This window comes from Mus pahari, chromosome 14 (genome assembly GCF_900095145.1).
Source record: "Mus pahari chromosome 14, PAHARI_EIJ_v1.1, whole genome shotgun sequence".
Lineage (NCBI taxonomy): Eukaryota > Metazoa > Chordata > Mammalia > Rodentia > Muridae > Mus > Mus pahari.
Window position 1 is genome coordinate 65,805,011 of NC_034603.1, and position 15,912 is coordinate 65,820,922.

The 15,912-nt window shown below is 55.3% G+C and overlaps 2 protein-coding genes across 2 annotated transcripts; one reads left to right on the forward strand and one right to left on the reverse strand.

The window, feature by feature from the left end:
- Nucleotides 1–981: 981 nt before the first annotated feature.
- On the forward strand, nt 982–2,480 carry Pnmt (phenylethanolamine N-methyltransferase). Its single transcript, XM_021214088.1, has 3 exons — nt 982–1,186; nt 1,619–1,826; nt 1,955–2,480. The coding sequence occupies exons 1-3, from the start codon at nt 982–984 to the stop codon at nt 2,397–2,399; spliced, it is 858 nt and encodes a 285-aa protein (XP_021069747.1). The 3' UTR covers nt 2,400–2,480.
- A 524-nt stretch (nt 2,481–3,004) lies between these two features.
- Nucleotides 3,005–14,406, reverse strand: Pgap3 (post-GPI attachment to proteins 3). The gene is made up of 8 exons (XM_021213502.2): nt 14,140–14,406; nt 12,848–12,945; nt 11,860–12,012; nt 5,950–6,012; nt 5,329–5,390; nt 4,929–5,065; nt 4,545–4,749; nt 3,005–4,360 (listed from the first exon to the last, which is right to left on the reverse strand). Exons 1-8 carry the CDS (start codon nt 14,318–14,320, stop codon nt 4,297–4,299), a joined length of 963 nt encoding a protein of 320 aa, XP_021069161.1. The 5' UTR covers nt 14,321–14,406; the 3' UTR covers nt 3,005–4,296.
- Between the last annotated feature and the right edge of the window lie 1,506 nt (nt 14,407–15,912).

Below are 15,912 nucleotides of genomic sequence, written 5' to 3' on the forward strand. Positions count from 1 at the left end.
AAGGAAGACAGGCAGATTATGTACCAGGTACCTGGAGCACTAAGCAAGGCCTGAAGGCCAGGCCCTGCCATCTCCCTAGTGGGGACACGACTGTTGACTGAGGGGTTGGGGTCAGGGTAGGGGCGTGGGGATGTCCTGTACCTGCAAAACTGTACCTGCGAAATGCCAAGAGTGCGCATGCACTGCCCCTCTGGCCCCATGGCAGTACCAAGAACGTGCTCTGACTCTTTGTCCCGGACCTGGTAGGAACATCCTGAACCAACCATGTTTGCGGGGGGGGGGGAGGGGGCAGATAAGCAGCACATAGCCCCAGAGGCCCGCAGGGGATGCCCGGATGTTCTGCTTGCTAAAAGCATTAGTACCGCTCACCTCCCTTATCTCTGCTGCTATCCGATGCTCAGGGCAGAGACCTGCTCAGGACCCAGGGTCCCCAAGATAGAGGCCAGAACAGAGTGTCCTTTCTGGAGGAGGGAAGGGGCACTGCAAGATAGAGATGGGTTAGAGGTGTGGAGGTAGGGATGGTATTATAAAGAAAGGGGGTTTGTAAAGGGTGCCCCGAGAGAGGGGAGGAGGTCTGGGGAGGATGCTGGGACTGGGAACACAGGCTAATTCAGACCTTGGGAAAGAGAAGGGGTGGGATGCTGGGCAAAGTGTCTGTGGGAGACTGGAGAGGAGCTGGGGTACCGCCGGAACCGAGACTGGGGGTGTAGGGCAACCCTGGAGCGATCAGGGGCCGGGAAGGGTGGAGGGTTTGATGAGCAAGTGTAAAGCAAGGGGCGGGAGCGATGTTCTAAAGGGCGCCCCCCACGCCCCCGCGCGTCTGTTGCTCAGACACTAACTGAGATGGATGGAGTGACAGAGATGTGGTGGCCTCAGGCGCCTCATCCTTCAGCAGCCACCCACCCCTGTGATGGAGGGGTCTGGGCGGGGGGGATCCAGTGGTAGATAAAAGGATGGAGGAGAGGAGGCCTCGACAGAAGCATGAACCGTGGCTCAGACCCGAAGCTCGCTGCAGAGATGGACCCTGACTCCGACGCTGGCCAGGTAGCTGTCGCCTTGGCTTACCAGCGCTTCGAGCCCCGCGCCTACCTCCGCAACAACTACGCGCCTCCTCGTGGAGACCTGAGCAACCCTGATGGCGTCGGGCCTTGGAAGCTGCGCTGCATGGCACAAGTCTTTGCCACAGGTGAGCACCAGAAGCGGAGGCATGAGAGAGCAGAAGTCACAGGGAAAAGTGTCTAGTAAGCACAGACAGGAGCGGGCCTGTAGTCCTAGCGACTAGGGACGCTGAGGAAGACTGACACGACAGTTTAGAGTCTTTTTCTTTCAAGGGGAGGATGTTTAAGATTGAGAGACAGATGGGGCCAGGTGAGGGGGGGGAGAGGGAGATGGAGGAGAGGGGAAGAGGTTGGAGGGGCTCATTCCTTGATGTCTCGGGATCTCCCCCACTAGAGCTAGTTTCTGAATGGTGGGACCCGAGTCAGAGGAGTCCTGTCAGGACAGTACTTGCTCCAGATGACGCTACCCTGAAGAAGTGCAGGGGTGGGGGTGGGGGAGCACGAGGGGGAGGGGTGGCTAAGGCAGGAGCCACCTGTTATCCCCGCCTCTGCTCCACCAGGTGAGGTGTCCGGGCGGGTTCTCATAGACATTGGCTCAGGCCCCACCATATACCAGCTGCTCAGTGCCTGTGCCCACTTTGAGGACATCACCATGACAGACTTCTTGGAGGTCAACCGGCAAGAGCTGGGACTCTGGCTGCGAGAGGAGCCAGGAGCCTTTGACTGGAGTGTGTATAGCCAGCATGCCTGCCTCATTGAGGACAAGGGGTGAGAGCTGGGCTGGCAGCCCCGTGTGCAGCGGTGGGTGGCTGGGTGGCAGCGGGGGGGTGGGGGGGTGCTGCAGAGGGCTGAGCCTCTGGGGTAGTCCTGAGCCCCGCCTTGTGCCCCCTGTACAGTGAGTCCTGGCAGGAGAAAGAACGCCAGCTTCGAGCGAGGGTGAAGCGAGTCCTACCTATCGATGTGCACAAGCCCCAGCCCCTGGGAACTCCCAGCCTGGTCCCGCTGCCTGCTGATGCCTTGGTCTCCGCCTTCTGCCTGGAGGCGGTGAGCCCGGATCTTGCTAGCTTCCAGCGGGCTTTGCATCACATCACCACACTGCTGAGGCCCGGGGGTCATCTCCTCCTCATTGGGGCCCTGGAGGAGTCCTGGTACCTTGCTGGGGAGGCCAGGCTCTCTGTGGTACCAGTGTCAGAGGAGGAGGTGAGGAAGGCCCTGATCCTTGGTGGTTACGAGGTCCGAGAGCTTTGCACCTACATCATGCCTGCCCACCTCCGCACGGGGGTAGATGATGTCAAAGGTATCTTCTTTGCCTGGGCCCAGAAGATGGAGGTGCAGGTGTGAGGGCCCCATATGCCAGGTGTCCTGTGCCTCCCAAACTCCTTATCACCTGAAGGGGAACCTAATAAAGCAACAGTCCCCTGCTGTGTGTGCTGGCTTTGGAAGAACCAATCCTAGCTTTCTTTTCTCCCTGGAAGACTCCGTGAAGGCTGCTTTCCACACCACCTGTCCACCCCCGCCCCCCCCCCCAGGAAGGCCACATTCAGGAGGCCACATGGCACCCGCTGCATGCCAGGTGCTTGTGTGGTTCTAGTGGCTCATCACCCAGCCTCAGCTGGGTAGTAGGTCCCGCCAGCTTGTTCCCATGTGAATGAAGCTCAGGGAGCCTGAGTAATAAGGACCAAGGCTGGAGAGCCAGAGGCTGAAGTGAAGAGGTGGGAGATGTTAAGGTCCAGAAGCAAATTCAGGCTGAGACACAAGGAGGCAGGAGCCAGTGCCAGCCTCGACCCCAGCCCCTGCCCTCCGCTGGCCTCAGGCTCTGCTTGGCTCCATGCCTAGTCCCTACCACCCTCACACTCGTGTGCCCAGGTAGAGAGAGATCTGCCACCGGCCAGTGATGCCTCCTTAGCTCCAGCCCACCTTATACACACAGAGTAGCAGAGTCAGGGTGAGTGAGGCCAGGAATTGCTTTATTAAGCATGCCCTTTCCTGCCTCCGGCCTTAAAATTGTTCTTAGTACAAAAAAGCAAAACAAAACCAAAACCCTAATAGGCTGCCTAAGTACCTGAGCTGGAGCCTTGGCACAGCTATTCTCCCCCGCAAAGAGGGGTCAGAGGACAGAGGCAGGGCTCAACTTCAGACAGCCTTCCTGATGGGTTGGTTCAGGATACGGGCTGGATGGGACCTGCTTGCCTTGGGATTGGCTGGGGAGAGTCCAGCTCTGACAAAGGGAACTGAGTGGGAGGTCCACCATCCCAAGATAAAGATCCAGGGGCTAGATTTGCAGGGTGCTCTCAAGACATCGGGGGAGGTATGTGATTTAAGTGGAGTGCAAAGGGGCACTGGATGGGCACCCACACTCACACCCAGCATCCCAAAGTCTATCAGGTCATGTGCATATGGCCTTGGAGCTCCAGTTACTGCTGATGACGTGATTTCCCCGTTCTGCTTCTGCCTCCTATTAGCATATCCCGTGCATGTTCATCTCTTACACATACCTTCCCCAAACCACCTTCAGCCCCCTGTCCCCTGAATACACACCCACGCTGTACACTCTAAGTGAAGAAAGACCCACAGTGCCCCAGCTCACTGACCATGTGGTCATCTCTGCCCCTGGCTTGGCCCATATCCCTCTATGTGTCGATGTGTGCACCCCCAGCCAGAACAGCAGACTGGGTTCTGATCCTGAGCTTTCTGGGGTCCTGGCCCTGAAGACCTGCTGGTTGGGTGGCGCGGGAGGCAGGGTAGAAACCCCTCCTACCCCAGGAGCCTGGTTCATCAGAGCCAGAGAGAAACCTGGGCAGCTGAGGAGCAAGTATCCAGCGCCACCTAGTGGTGCCCTGACAAAAAGAGATCCCAACGAACCCCAAAGGCCTGAGGGTGGTGTGGTTTGGGGGGCTAAGTGGAGGTATGTGGGGTGGCACTATAGAGGTGGGTGATGTGGAAAGGGAGTGGTTGAGGATTTAGACACAGTCCTCCTCTCTGTTCACCTCTAAACTTGGTCTCAGTTCAGCCCCAGCCACCCGACAGAGCTGCCTAGCCCCTGCCCCAGATGTGAGGAGGCCGCTCCCAAGACAGGTTCCATGTGAGGGCCAGCAAGGGCCAGGCAGCTACAGGATTTCAGGTCCAAACCCCACACGGTCAAGTTCAAGAAGCTAAAAACAATCATCTCGGGGGCGGGGGGAGGGGAAGGGAGATGCCTCAGGGACGAGGCGGACAGATCCACCCTCTCCCAGCCTCTTTAGTCCAGTTTGAACATGGCCCCAGATTCCTTCAGTAGGTACAAGCTGTCATCTTCCAGAAACCTGTGGGTGTAGAGACGAGCCCACTGAGGCAGTCACCCAGTTCTGAGAATGTCCCAGTCAGTGGAGGGGGGGGGGCAGCAGGCAGGTAGGAGGGCCAAGTGGGTATGGGGAGCCCCAGCCTGCCCTAGGAGCGGGCAAGGAAGGGAGGAGAAAAGGGAATCCCGAGGCTGGGTAGAGCACTGACCTGAAAAAGAGGGCGTGGACGGGGATGGTGCTGATGTGCCAGATGGCGTGGGCGTCCAGGACCCAGAAGAGGGGCGGGAAGTCAAGCAGTTCCAGCAGGGACAGCCCCTGCAGCAGCAGCACCACCACCATACACCTGCGGGTGTGAGGGAGCTGCCGGCGGTTCCGTAGGCACCAGACCAGCCACCATGCCAGGTTCACCAGACCTGGGGAGGGGGGCAGGCAGGAACAGGTGAGGCTTACTCACTGGATCTCCCCCTGCCCTCCCCCGGCTCCCCTCACCCCCAGCCTCCCATCTCAGCTTCTCCCTGCTCTCCAGAACCTCCCCCCGCCCCCCACCAAGAATCCACCCTGTGCCCAACCACAGCTCTCCGCGGGGGCTCACCGATAGCCACGTTGGCCATCATGTTGTAGCCGTAGTCGAAACGGACAAGGCTCAGGTAGGAGATGTGTCCCGTCAGCAGCAGCAGCAGCAGGGCACCGAAGGCACTGGCCACAGACGGGTGCTGCAGTCCCACGGTCCTGCCCAGGCACCCAGAACAACTCAGAGAGTGGCTGTCTGTCCTCAGAGCTGTGTCCCCTCAACTATTTCCTTGCCCAAAGGGTTGAGGGCTCCCTGAAGCCACCTTCCTCACCCTAGCCCACCAAGCCAGCCGTTTCAGAGAAACCAAGGGTCACAGCTCCTAGAGAAGCCAGGTCCATCTCTCTGGTATCCCCACCCGGGTCGGGCCGTAGAAGAGAAGGCCCGGGCCAGTCCCCTCTCTGTCCTAGCCCCAGGAGCTCACCTGACACAGCACAGGTAAACAGAATGCAGGATGACAGCTGAAGCGCAGAAGTAGTCCATCTTCTGAGGGTGGGAGAGCCCATGGGGCCACGTGAGAGAGCAGAGTGTGGCACAGGACCATCGTGGGCCCACAGAGGAGTCCCAGGGGATGAGGCGTGGAGGGGACAGAGCCTGGCCTTGCAGTCAGCAGGAACCCTACCTTTTGCTCCCCCACCCCTGGCTGTTTCACTGTGTTCAGAACATTAGAATGGCTCAGCGTTCATGGCGTTGAGAGCTCACGACACACCATGGACTCAAAATGTCATTTGGGATGTGACAGACATGGACTCCACTGGTGATCACAATAGCTGGGTAAACCTGGGAAAATGTTTCCACTCCCCCACCCCACCCCCACCCCCAGTGGCTCAGTGGCCTTATAAGGTCAGAAAGCCAATGACAAAACTCTCCTGGCAAGGTCCAGGTATGGCTCCACACACTGCCTGGTTTAGGATGCCTGGCAGAGATGAAGTTCTGCAGAGATTCAAGCTCTGTGGACAGTGCTGCCCTCACTCTGGGGAGCCTGCCCTGCCCTCTCCTGGGCTCCTCTGGGACTGTCCCATGCAGGGGGCTGGGAGGCGCTCACCTCTGTGAGGTCAGTGTCCCTGGTATGGAAGACTGTGGACCAGAACCAAGCATTGAGAGACACCTGAGGAGGGAGGGGCCAGTCAGCCTGCTGCCCAAGGTGGAGGAGACCTGTGGACCTGTGGGGCTCTGTTAGACAAAGTGTTTCCTGTCCCCTGCCAGGCCACTGAACAAGCGGAGGACTCATTTCCAACCTACCCCAGTTCCCTCAGGAGGATTTCCCACCACTGTAAATTACCACCTAAATCCCCCACACCAAAAAGGAGCTGCTGCTTCCGCAGGTTCTGGCCTGGCCAAGGAACCAGTCCTGGCAGACTCAATTTCCCAAATTACCCAATCTCTAAGACAACAGCCCCCAGGGCCCTGCCTCCTCCCCCACTGCCAGGTGATGACAACCCCAGCCCAGCCCAGGGGAGCCTGTGACCTCAGCTTCTGGGGGCGGGAATGAGGTGGGTGGGGTGGGGGGACTTGAGCTAGCTTGGGGTGTGTCAGGAGGAACAGCAATCCAGGGAGGGAGATGAAGCGGATCCCACTGGAGCCCAGCCTCTGAGGAAGACCAACCTGGCCAACCTGGCCCAGCTTCCAGTCTAACCCGCTGAGCCAGTAGCTGCTCTAGAGTTTCGGGAGGAGCAGGGGCGGGATAGCAGAACGGCCTAGGGGAATGCCGGGGGTGGGGTGGGGGGGGCCCTCTTCCCAGAACTGGGGAGTGAGCAAGACTTGCAGATGCACCATACTGTGGGAGTCAGTGCTGGTGTTTCCTTCAGGACCCATTCCCAGCAAAGGCCCCAGTTACTGAGAGAGGAGCGATAGGGTGGAGACACACACCAGACCCTGAGGAATGGCAGCCAGTCACAAAGGGAAGAGCAGGGCTTGATCTGCCTGCCATTCCTGGGAGAGTGGGCAGAGACACTTGCGGGACAGGCCTGTAGGAGCTGCCCACCTAGGTACCACAACAAGTGGCCAGTCGGGGAACGGGGAACACAGGAGCAGGTCAGGAAGCCAGTCTGTAGGGTCCCATGTAGGAGGATGAGACACAGCTGAGCTCCTGCGATTGCTAAAAGCTGGGGGTACCACAGAGGGCAGGGTGGAGGCAAGGCAGGGCTAGGAGCCAGGCAGGTTCCCTGATGCTGGGCTCTGGCTCTGAGAGCTCTCTGTCCCCACCTACTGCCAAGCCTGGCTTATCTCTGGCAGCTAGTCCCTCACAGTGCCTTCTACTTACAGAAGGCTACCTGAAGAATGGCCTCCGAAGCCTTCAGAAGGCTCTGAGGTGCATCTCATGGTGGGCAGGCCTCTTCTGGCTCTTTCCTCAGGCTTTACATTTCCTGTGGGTATCTGGCTGTGCCTCTCAGCCTGCTACTGACTCTGAGAGGGGAGGTGACAGCCTGTGTCCCATGCCAGGTTCAATAAGCGGACTTCCCGATGTGGCCACATATCTCCTTTTGTGGCTTTTCTACTATTAGTCTGGCTTTTAAGATTGGTTTATTAAGGATGAGTAGCCAAACCTGGCTTGGGACACGGGTTGTGACCCTTAGGTTCAGAACAAGTCTAAGCCCTCTCTCTTCAACTGGGGCAGGTCTGAGGGGCCCTCCCCTCTCCCCCTATACAAGGCCTACAGTGAGATCTGTCGGTGTGGGGAGAAGGGTGACCCTGGGCTGGAGACAGAGCTCAAGTAATCACAAGGACCAGGTGCAGGGATAATCTTAGGGAGGACAGTGGCCCTGGGACCAGTGTGGGAGGGAGGAGGGGAAGGCAGCAGGCACTGGCAGCCAGCCAGGAGTCCTTGTCACCCACAGCAGGAAGGGGGAGGTGATAAGAGGGCTGAGCTAAGTGGTAGTTGGAGCACTGGAAGAAGAGGGTAGAGGTGCACAGGGCCAGGCCTGAGCACCACAGACAGTGGGGGCTGCTGGGTTCCTTATCTGCATGTCTCCCAGGGGCCTTCTACTTACCGAGTCCTATCTGAAGCCTGTACCTTACACCCCTAGATGTCCCTCTCTCTGACCGAGTGTCCCATGAACACTGGGGTCTTTCTGATACTTTCCTTGCGCTCAACGGCAGTGTTGCTAAGAAAGCAGGCCGTAGAACCAAATCTGGGGGCTTGAACCACAGTGCAGCATTTCCTGTGTATCCTCAGGCAACACATTTACCTGTCCTGCCTCAGTTTCCCACTACCTGCGGTTTCTACTGCTGCTGCCTGGTGACTTAGGAATCTAAGTTTTCTCCATCACAGCCACCAGGCTGACCCCACCATGTCCTTCCATTTCTTTTTCCTCAAGGGCCACCAAATTCAAGATTAAACTGTGGGGCTCGGGGACCCCGGCTCCTACGGTGCAAACTATGGGAAGAACCCGTTTTTTTGTGCTCCAAGCCACTGTCCCATCAGTGTGGTCCCAGCAGGTGCTGTTTCTCCTCAGAGCTTATAGTCAGACACAGACAGAGGACAGATGGACAGGGAAGGGAGGGAAACCCCCACACATACACAACTGTTCTATACTCCTTGGCTGTGCCCAGTGTGGTGGGAGGGGCCACAGGGGAGGTGAGAATCATTTGTAAACAATGAGAATGGGGGACATGGGCCAGGGTGGCAGTGGTGTAGGGGGCGAGGGGACAAGAGGCGGGTGCAGGGAGGCAGGGGGCTGGCTGGTTTAGTTTTGCTGGCAAATACAAAAACAGACAAAAATATCACAGCCATGAAACTGGTTGGATGCCAAGTGAGCCAGATCTGTCAGGAATTTGACCCCAGTGTTAAGCCCCAGTGCTCAGGGCTGTCATTGACACCATCACGGTGGGGACAAGTGGATCTTTAAATAGCTTGGTGTCTCAGAAGTGGGGGAGGCAGAATGTTAAATATGATGTCTGTTGCCTCTTTGGGGCCACGGGGGCCACAGTCAGACTGCTCCCTCCATGGGGAGACGGGGCTTTTTTCCCTTCATCAAAGAAGGATTCCTGGGCTAGTGAGACATTTTTGGGTGAAGGTACTTGTACCAAGCCTGAAGAACTGAGCTCAAACCCCAGTACCTACAGGATAGGAGAGAGTCAGTAATAATAATAATCTTACAGTCCAACATGAGCCATGGCACGAACACTCATTGCACACCTATATTCACAAATCAATCAAGATTTTTAAAAAGGTTTCTTATTTCCTAAGATTGTTTCACTAGATTTTTGTCTGACAGTTGGGAAGTCCTTCCTGAAGGCTAGCCACTATTCTGCTAGAGTTTCAGCCTATCTCTTCTCTTGTTCTTCCCTCAAGAGAGGTGGTACTGTACGATCAGTGCCTGGCACTTCAGCTCACATCTACATCTGAGGACCATTCCCTGCTAGATAAAGGTGGGGAATTGGTTTGGCCTCCTAGCTTTGGCAGAGGGCCAGCCCCCACCCGCCTCCCCCATTCCATGAAGTCAAAGGGCCACAGCATGTAGAACTCTGGCAGGTTCCACAGCCCTTCCTGGTACCCGTTGAAGCCAAACCTAGCTCTAAACGGCAAGGCAGGGGCCACCCTCTTCTGCTGAAGTCTCACAGGGTCACTAAGGGATAGAGTTATCAGAGAAAAGACAGCCCTGCCCCACGGCAGAACCTGGAGCTGGCAGCCCACCCCCCAACCCCCATCCACAGCCCAGCACAAAGGAGAGCCACACTTGTGCCAGAAGACCTGGCCCAGGATAAAGTCCGCCGCCACACCCTCCAGGCAGAAACACAGGGCTCAATGGCAAGTGAGAAATGCAGCCTAGGATACGCGTTGTGGTACCTGCCTACTGCAGCAATGCCCAGCTGCCCAGAGGCGGGGAGCATGAACATCGAGGCCCAACCTGGGCTGAACCGTGAGACTCTGTCTCAGGAAAAGAAAAACCAGGTCATCCAACCAGTGGACTCCATGTCCCTGTGTCTCTAGAAGACCCCATAAAGGCAAGAAAGGATCCCAATAACCTTAGCATCTGCCCCCCACCAGACCTGCTTCCCAGGCTGACTGGGCCTATGCATGGACTTTGCACTGGAATCCCCAGCTACACAAATGCAAACCAGGATTCTGCCTTTAGCAAGTGCTCAGCCAGGGTTTATCCCGGAGGACACTCGGGGCCCCAGAGCCCAGTGGTGTGGTGCTAGAGGCTAGCCCTGTCTCCTCTCCCTGCTGGCTTGTTAACTGTTGTCCGGGGCCAAAGCCCTGTGTGTCTGAGTCTTACGCATGATGAGGATCCCACAAGGACATGCGGGTCAAGAGCTGAGGACAAGCCCGGTACATGCATGTGGTCTTCCTCAATAGCACCTGCTGTTCTAGAATGTACTACGTAGCTCAGGATAGCTTTGGACTCATACCTGCCTCCCCTGTCTCAGGTTCTGGGATTGCAGCATGAGCTACCACATCCAGCCATAACTCTTGCTTTCAAACTTAAATTTGTTTTGTTGTTGTTGTTTTTGGGTTTTTTTGGTTTTTTTTGTTTTTTTTTGTTTTGAGACAGAGTTTCTCATGTAACAACCCTGGCTTTCCTGGAACTCAATTTGTAGCCTAGGCTAGCCTTGAACTCACAGAGATCCTCCTGCCTCTGCCCCCTGAGTGCTGGGACGAACGAAAGACGTGAGCCAACGAGCCTGCTCCCCTCCCCCAAATTAAGATAAGGTATCAACTATGCTGCTTACGGTGGCCTCAGACTTGAAGTCCTCCTGCCTCAGCCTCCTGAGTGCTGGGATTACATCATGGTCATTCTACCCAACTGTCCCAAATTCGTCCTTTTTTTTTTTTCTTCTCTTCTCTTTTTGCTGTTACGCCATAGGCCTTAACAGTTATTATGATCACTGAAGGGCAAATACTAGGTCTAGCACCTCCCTTCATGCCCATCGCCCTCGTCAGGCCAGCCTGTGCATCTCAGAGCACCGTGCCACCAGCTATGGTCAGAGTCCGCTGCCACCAGACCCCGGAGCAGTCTGCCCTCTTGCTTGTCTTGCCCTGTGGCTCTTGACCTTTCTGGCCTACCGACGCCATTGCCCTCTGCTCTGCTGTCTTTTACTTTTCTGGTTTTGTCTAGAAGATTTCCCTGTTCTTCTCATAGTTACCCTGACACCTTCAGCTCCTTAGGCATGTCTCATGCCAGGGAGGCCTTGCTCTGTTGCCCTGTAGGCCAGTCCCCGTCACGTGCCCTACAGCTCCCTGCTCCTCTGTGCTCTCTTCATGGCTGTACTTCGACATCCAATCGTGGGTTTCTGAGACTAGTACCAGAGGGCAAGGGACCATGTGTTTTCACGTGTTTGGGGGCCTCCAGCACCCAGCAAAGTGCTTGTCACACAGCAGGTGTCCCGGGGACACAAATGAAGGCCTTTAGGGCAGAAAGGTGAGTGAGTGGGAATTTTTTCCCCTTATGACCTATCATAGACGCTCTGACAGACATCCATTGCACTCCCTTCCTGTCACGAGGTGCTCCTCTGTACCCAAGACCACATTTCTTCAACGGTTCCCAAGCTGTGAGTTCTAGTTCCTCGGAACAGCCATACTGGTGATGCTAAGCCATCTTTCCTACTCTGATGGACCCACCTGGGTTCTCAGGACAAGGCTGATCTCCTATAAGAACTCTGAGCCAGAACAAAAGTCATATTAATCCTCCAGAGGGGTTTTGGAAACACCCACCCTCCAAGATTGTTCCCTCTATCCACTTCCTATCCCTGTTGGTAAACCACCCCACGGAGGCCTAAGCTTCCTTGCTTAGGGCAAGAATAACGTGTGTCCTCCTTCCCTCCTTCTAGAGAACACTGGGCGGGCTCTCCACTAGAAGTCTGCTGCCGCACCTTCTGTTTCTGCGGTGCGTGAAACCACACACTTTAGCCCTGGGAAAGTGAAGAAGCTGGTTGCTAGACACACATCACTGGGGATGGAAGGGCTCCCCTGTTCAGAGCAGGGTGCAGCGTGCCCTGGCAGGCTACCTACCCAAGCGAAGGCCATGCAGGTATGGTACATGGGGGAAGAGGCTGGCACAGAGGCGCGATAGCGGCAGAGCATCACCAGGCTGGCCAGGCCATTGAGGAGCGAGGCCACGGCAGAAGCCGGCTCTTGGATGAACAGGAACCGGGAGAAGGGCCACTGAAAAAGGAGCACAGGGAGGAGGTGAGGAGTGGCAGCCCCTAGCCAGCCTGGGCCACCTTTTCATGACATGCTACATTGGCGGCACTCCAGCCGGCTCCTCAGCTCAGGATTTCAAGTTCTCGCAAGTTAATGGGTATCTCTCCAGAAGTCCCTGGTTAAGATGAGAGCCTTTCCCTGGCACTGCCATGGGAGCCTGGCACTGGGGACAGCAGACACACGAGGTGAAACCATATAGACCCGCCATCCAGATGTAGGCCCCAACCCCCCTCAACTGATTGCCATCGTCCTCGGGGTGCCTGACTGCTTTGTGGTAAAGTAGGGTGACCAGTTCCTGGCAAACCCACAGGCCAAAATGAGGTAACAGTGGGTAAAAGGGCACAAAGCAGCTGGGGGGGGGGGAGGGTATTTCTGATGATCTAGACTCTGGAGAAGCAGGGACAGGAACACCTTAGTCAGGGTCCGTGGGTCCCAAGAAGCTCAGCTCTACTGCAAGGGGATCTTTCTGCTTGTGGGTTTGTTTTTTGGAGAGAGGGGTTCACTATGAAGCCTTGGCCACACAGATGAGGTGGGCCTTAAATTCACAGAGAGCCACCTGCCACTGTCTCCCAAAGGCAGGTATTAAAGGTGTGTGCCATCACACTTGACTTGAGACACAGACCTTATTCCTCCAAATCCAGAAGCAGGACGCATTGGGAAAAGGAAGAGATTCGGAGCACAAGTCCCTGTCCTATCTCTCCACACCTTGTGACACTGCCCCTCAGGCTGCTGGGACAGCGTGGACCATCTCGGGGCTGAAGGACCACCATGTACCATCCCTGACCCCCTGACTCACCTTGCCATGGAACTGAGGCACTCTGTGACCCTCCTGAAGGTAGAGGCCAACAGTGAACCACATACACTCATACTTGCAGTCGTCCCGACAAGTCCAGCCTGAAACAGACAAACAGGACTACAGATATGTGAGGACTTAGGGAGGCATAAGCCACCTGATGGAGCCCAGGCATGCATGGAGACCAAGAGGACCTGAAGGCTGGACAGAGCCAGTGGAAATCTCAGAATCTTACTTCCCAGTTGGACAGATAAGAGAGGGTGGGTGTGCGCACATGCACACACACACAGAAGAGGGGGCAGGGAAGAATATATTATACTATGGGAGCAAAGAGAGTAGTTTCTCCTCCTTTGGTCTAAGCTCTTGGGATGTGGCAGGCCCCTCTTGGAGACCTAGGTTCATACTTGTCCATCCTGAACCCAGGGAGGGATCCTTGGTGCCCTCCTACGTCCTGTGGGATCAAGCTCAGACCCTTCACCTGACTCCTCGGGTTCCCGATTGCCTTTGCTCCCTCATTGCCCCTAATCTTCCTGCTCCCTGATCCCTGGGTAAACCAAGATGCTTCATGTACCCAAATCCTCCTAGGACCTCCAAGCTCTCTGTTGCTTCTGTCTGGAATGGAAATTGGATACGAATGTGGACGAGCTGTTGGTCAAACGGGCCAGAACTGGGAACTCTGCTCTTCCATTTACAGACGGTGTGACCTCGGACAAGGTACTTAGTCTCTCTGAGTGTTCCCATCTTTAAAACGGATTAGGGAAAGTATCTGACGGGGTTGTGGTGAAAGCCAGCTGACCTGCTGTGGCACCTGTCAAACGTGGGTGCTCAATATGTTGGCTGATATCAATTCCATCCTGTTTAAATTGTTCTGTGGTTGATCCCTGACTCCACCCACTGAAGCAGACTCCATCCCTTTCACTTCCAAATGCGTATAGCGCTTAATCTATGGGTCCATTAGGTCTCAAACCATTCTGTCTTGGAGAAGGCTAATATTCACCTGCCTGGGGATTATAAGCCCAGAAGGGCAGGATCCTGGTCTGCTTCCTGGGTTATTTCTTCTTTGTATTTAAAAAGTAGTGGTTTGAATAAATAAAATGAAGCCTCTGTTAAGGTGGGGTAGGCTGATGCAATAGCCCCCCACCTTCCCACCCCTCCACACACACTCAGAGGCTCCAGACATTAACGCTCAGGAGAGAACGCTGAGGGAAACTGAGGTTCTGAGTTGCAGAACAGCAGGGCACAGTGGGCGGGGCCAAAACGAACGGGCGGGGCTTTCGCGGGTGGGAGGGGCTTACCAGCTAGGCTCATGTAGATTGGCTGGCGGGAGCGGAAGTGCTTCAGTGCGTCCCCCGAACAGTTCCGTTCCTCGCATCGGAGCACGCAGTCGCGGTACACGGGCTCGCGGTCGCCCTGGGAACCCCCCGCGAGTCCCACTGCCAAGGTTAGCAGCAGCAGCGGCGCCGTCCGCTCGGCCATTCTGTCACTGTGCCCGGCCGCTGAGGGAGGAGCTTGGGAGAAGACGAAGTCCCACTTCCGTAACAACCGGAAGTACCTGTGTTCATCGTTGCAACCTCCGCTGACGCCCGCCCACTTTAAATAAAAGTTCCCGGATCTCAGTGGGCGGGTACCCCACCTCTCATCTGCTGTCTCCTCTTTTAATATACAGCATTCAAGGAGAAGGGGCGGTTTGCGTCCAGGAGCAAATTAAGTGTACTTTCTCCCTTCTGTTTTCCACGGTCTTTGTTCCAAGCGGACGTCTTTCTGTCATCCGCTCTCTTAGATCCCAGTTTCCAAATGTTCTGGGTACCCCACTTCTCCCCATTTCTTATATCAGCATCTTGATTAAAGACGCTGCCATTAAAAGAGCTGCAGAACTTCTTAACAGGTGTCTTTGTCTCTACTTTGGTCCCCTCCGGTAGGCATTTCTCTCCTATTTAGCTTTCTGTTACTGTGATAAAGGCCATGACCTAAAGCAACTTGGGGTTTGTTTTATGTCACCCGATCACAGGCCATCATTGTGGGAAGCCAGGGTAGGAACCTGGAGCTAAGAACGGAATCAAAGGCCCAGAAGGAGTGCTGCCTACTGGCTTAGTCACTTAACAGCACCCAGGACCACTTGCCCAGGGTTGGTACCTCCCACAGTGGTATGGACCCTCCCATATCAATTATTAATCAAGAGAGTGTCCTCTGTAGGCTTGCTTACAGGCCAATCTGAAGGAAGCATTTCTTTTCTTAACTGAGGTAACCCCTTTTCCAGATGACCCTAGCTGGTGTCAAGCTGACACAAACACAAAAACAAGCAACAACAAAACCAAAAACTCACCACTGCTCCACTTTCTAAAATTCAAGTTTGACCAATCACTTTCTTTCTTACAATTCTTTACTAACTCCTCAACTCCGCCTGGCCTGGCCTGACCTGCTGGTCTTCACTCCTTTGCTCCAGATACACTTTAAAGGTCCACGTCTCCAGAGTCCCCTGTCCTTGTGTGCCTTGGTCCTCTTGCTCTTGCTTGTTTTCCTGTTACCAGTTAAAGGCTGCCTTTTAAGGATGATTGTTAGCACTGGAAGGATACTATGCAGCGGTGGCTCGTCTTTCCCAGATGGGACAGAGTCCTTTCCTGTCCTGCTCATCTCTGGCACTAAAGTAGAACTTTGTTTCCCATGGGAGACACTTTGAGATCCCTTTCCATTTTTTTTTTTCAAGTAAATGAACAACTTAAAACTGGGTGGGCCAGCCATTTGTGAGTGAAGGCTCTTCACTGAACTGGAATCCCAGAACTCAATAAAGGTGGGAAGAGAGAATCCACTCCACAGAGTTGTCCTCCGATATCAGTGCACACACACACCACACACACACACTCATACACACTACATTCTCAGGGCCTGGAGAGGTGGCTCAGCAGTGAAGAATGAATGCTGTTCCTGCAGAGGACAAGAGCTTAGCATCCACAAGTGGCAGCTCATGGTCATTTGGAAGTTCAACTCCAGGGGATGGGAGAACCTGTTCCCTTCTTTTCAGGCATTGCATGTATACACACACACCTTGATAGAGACACTTTCTTCAGTCA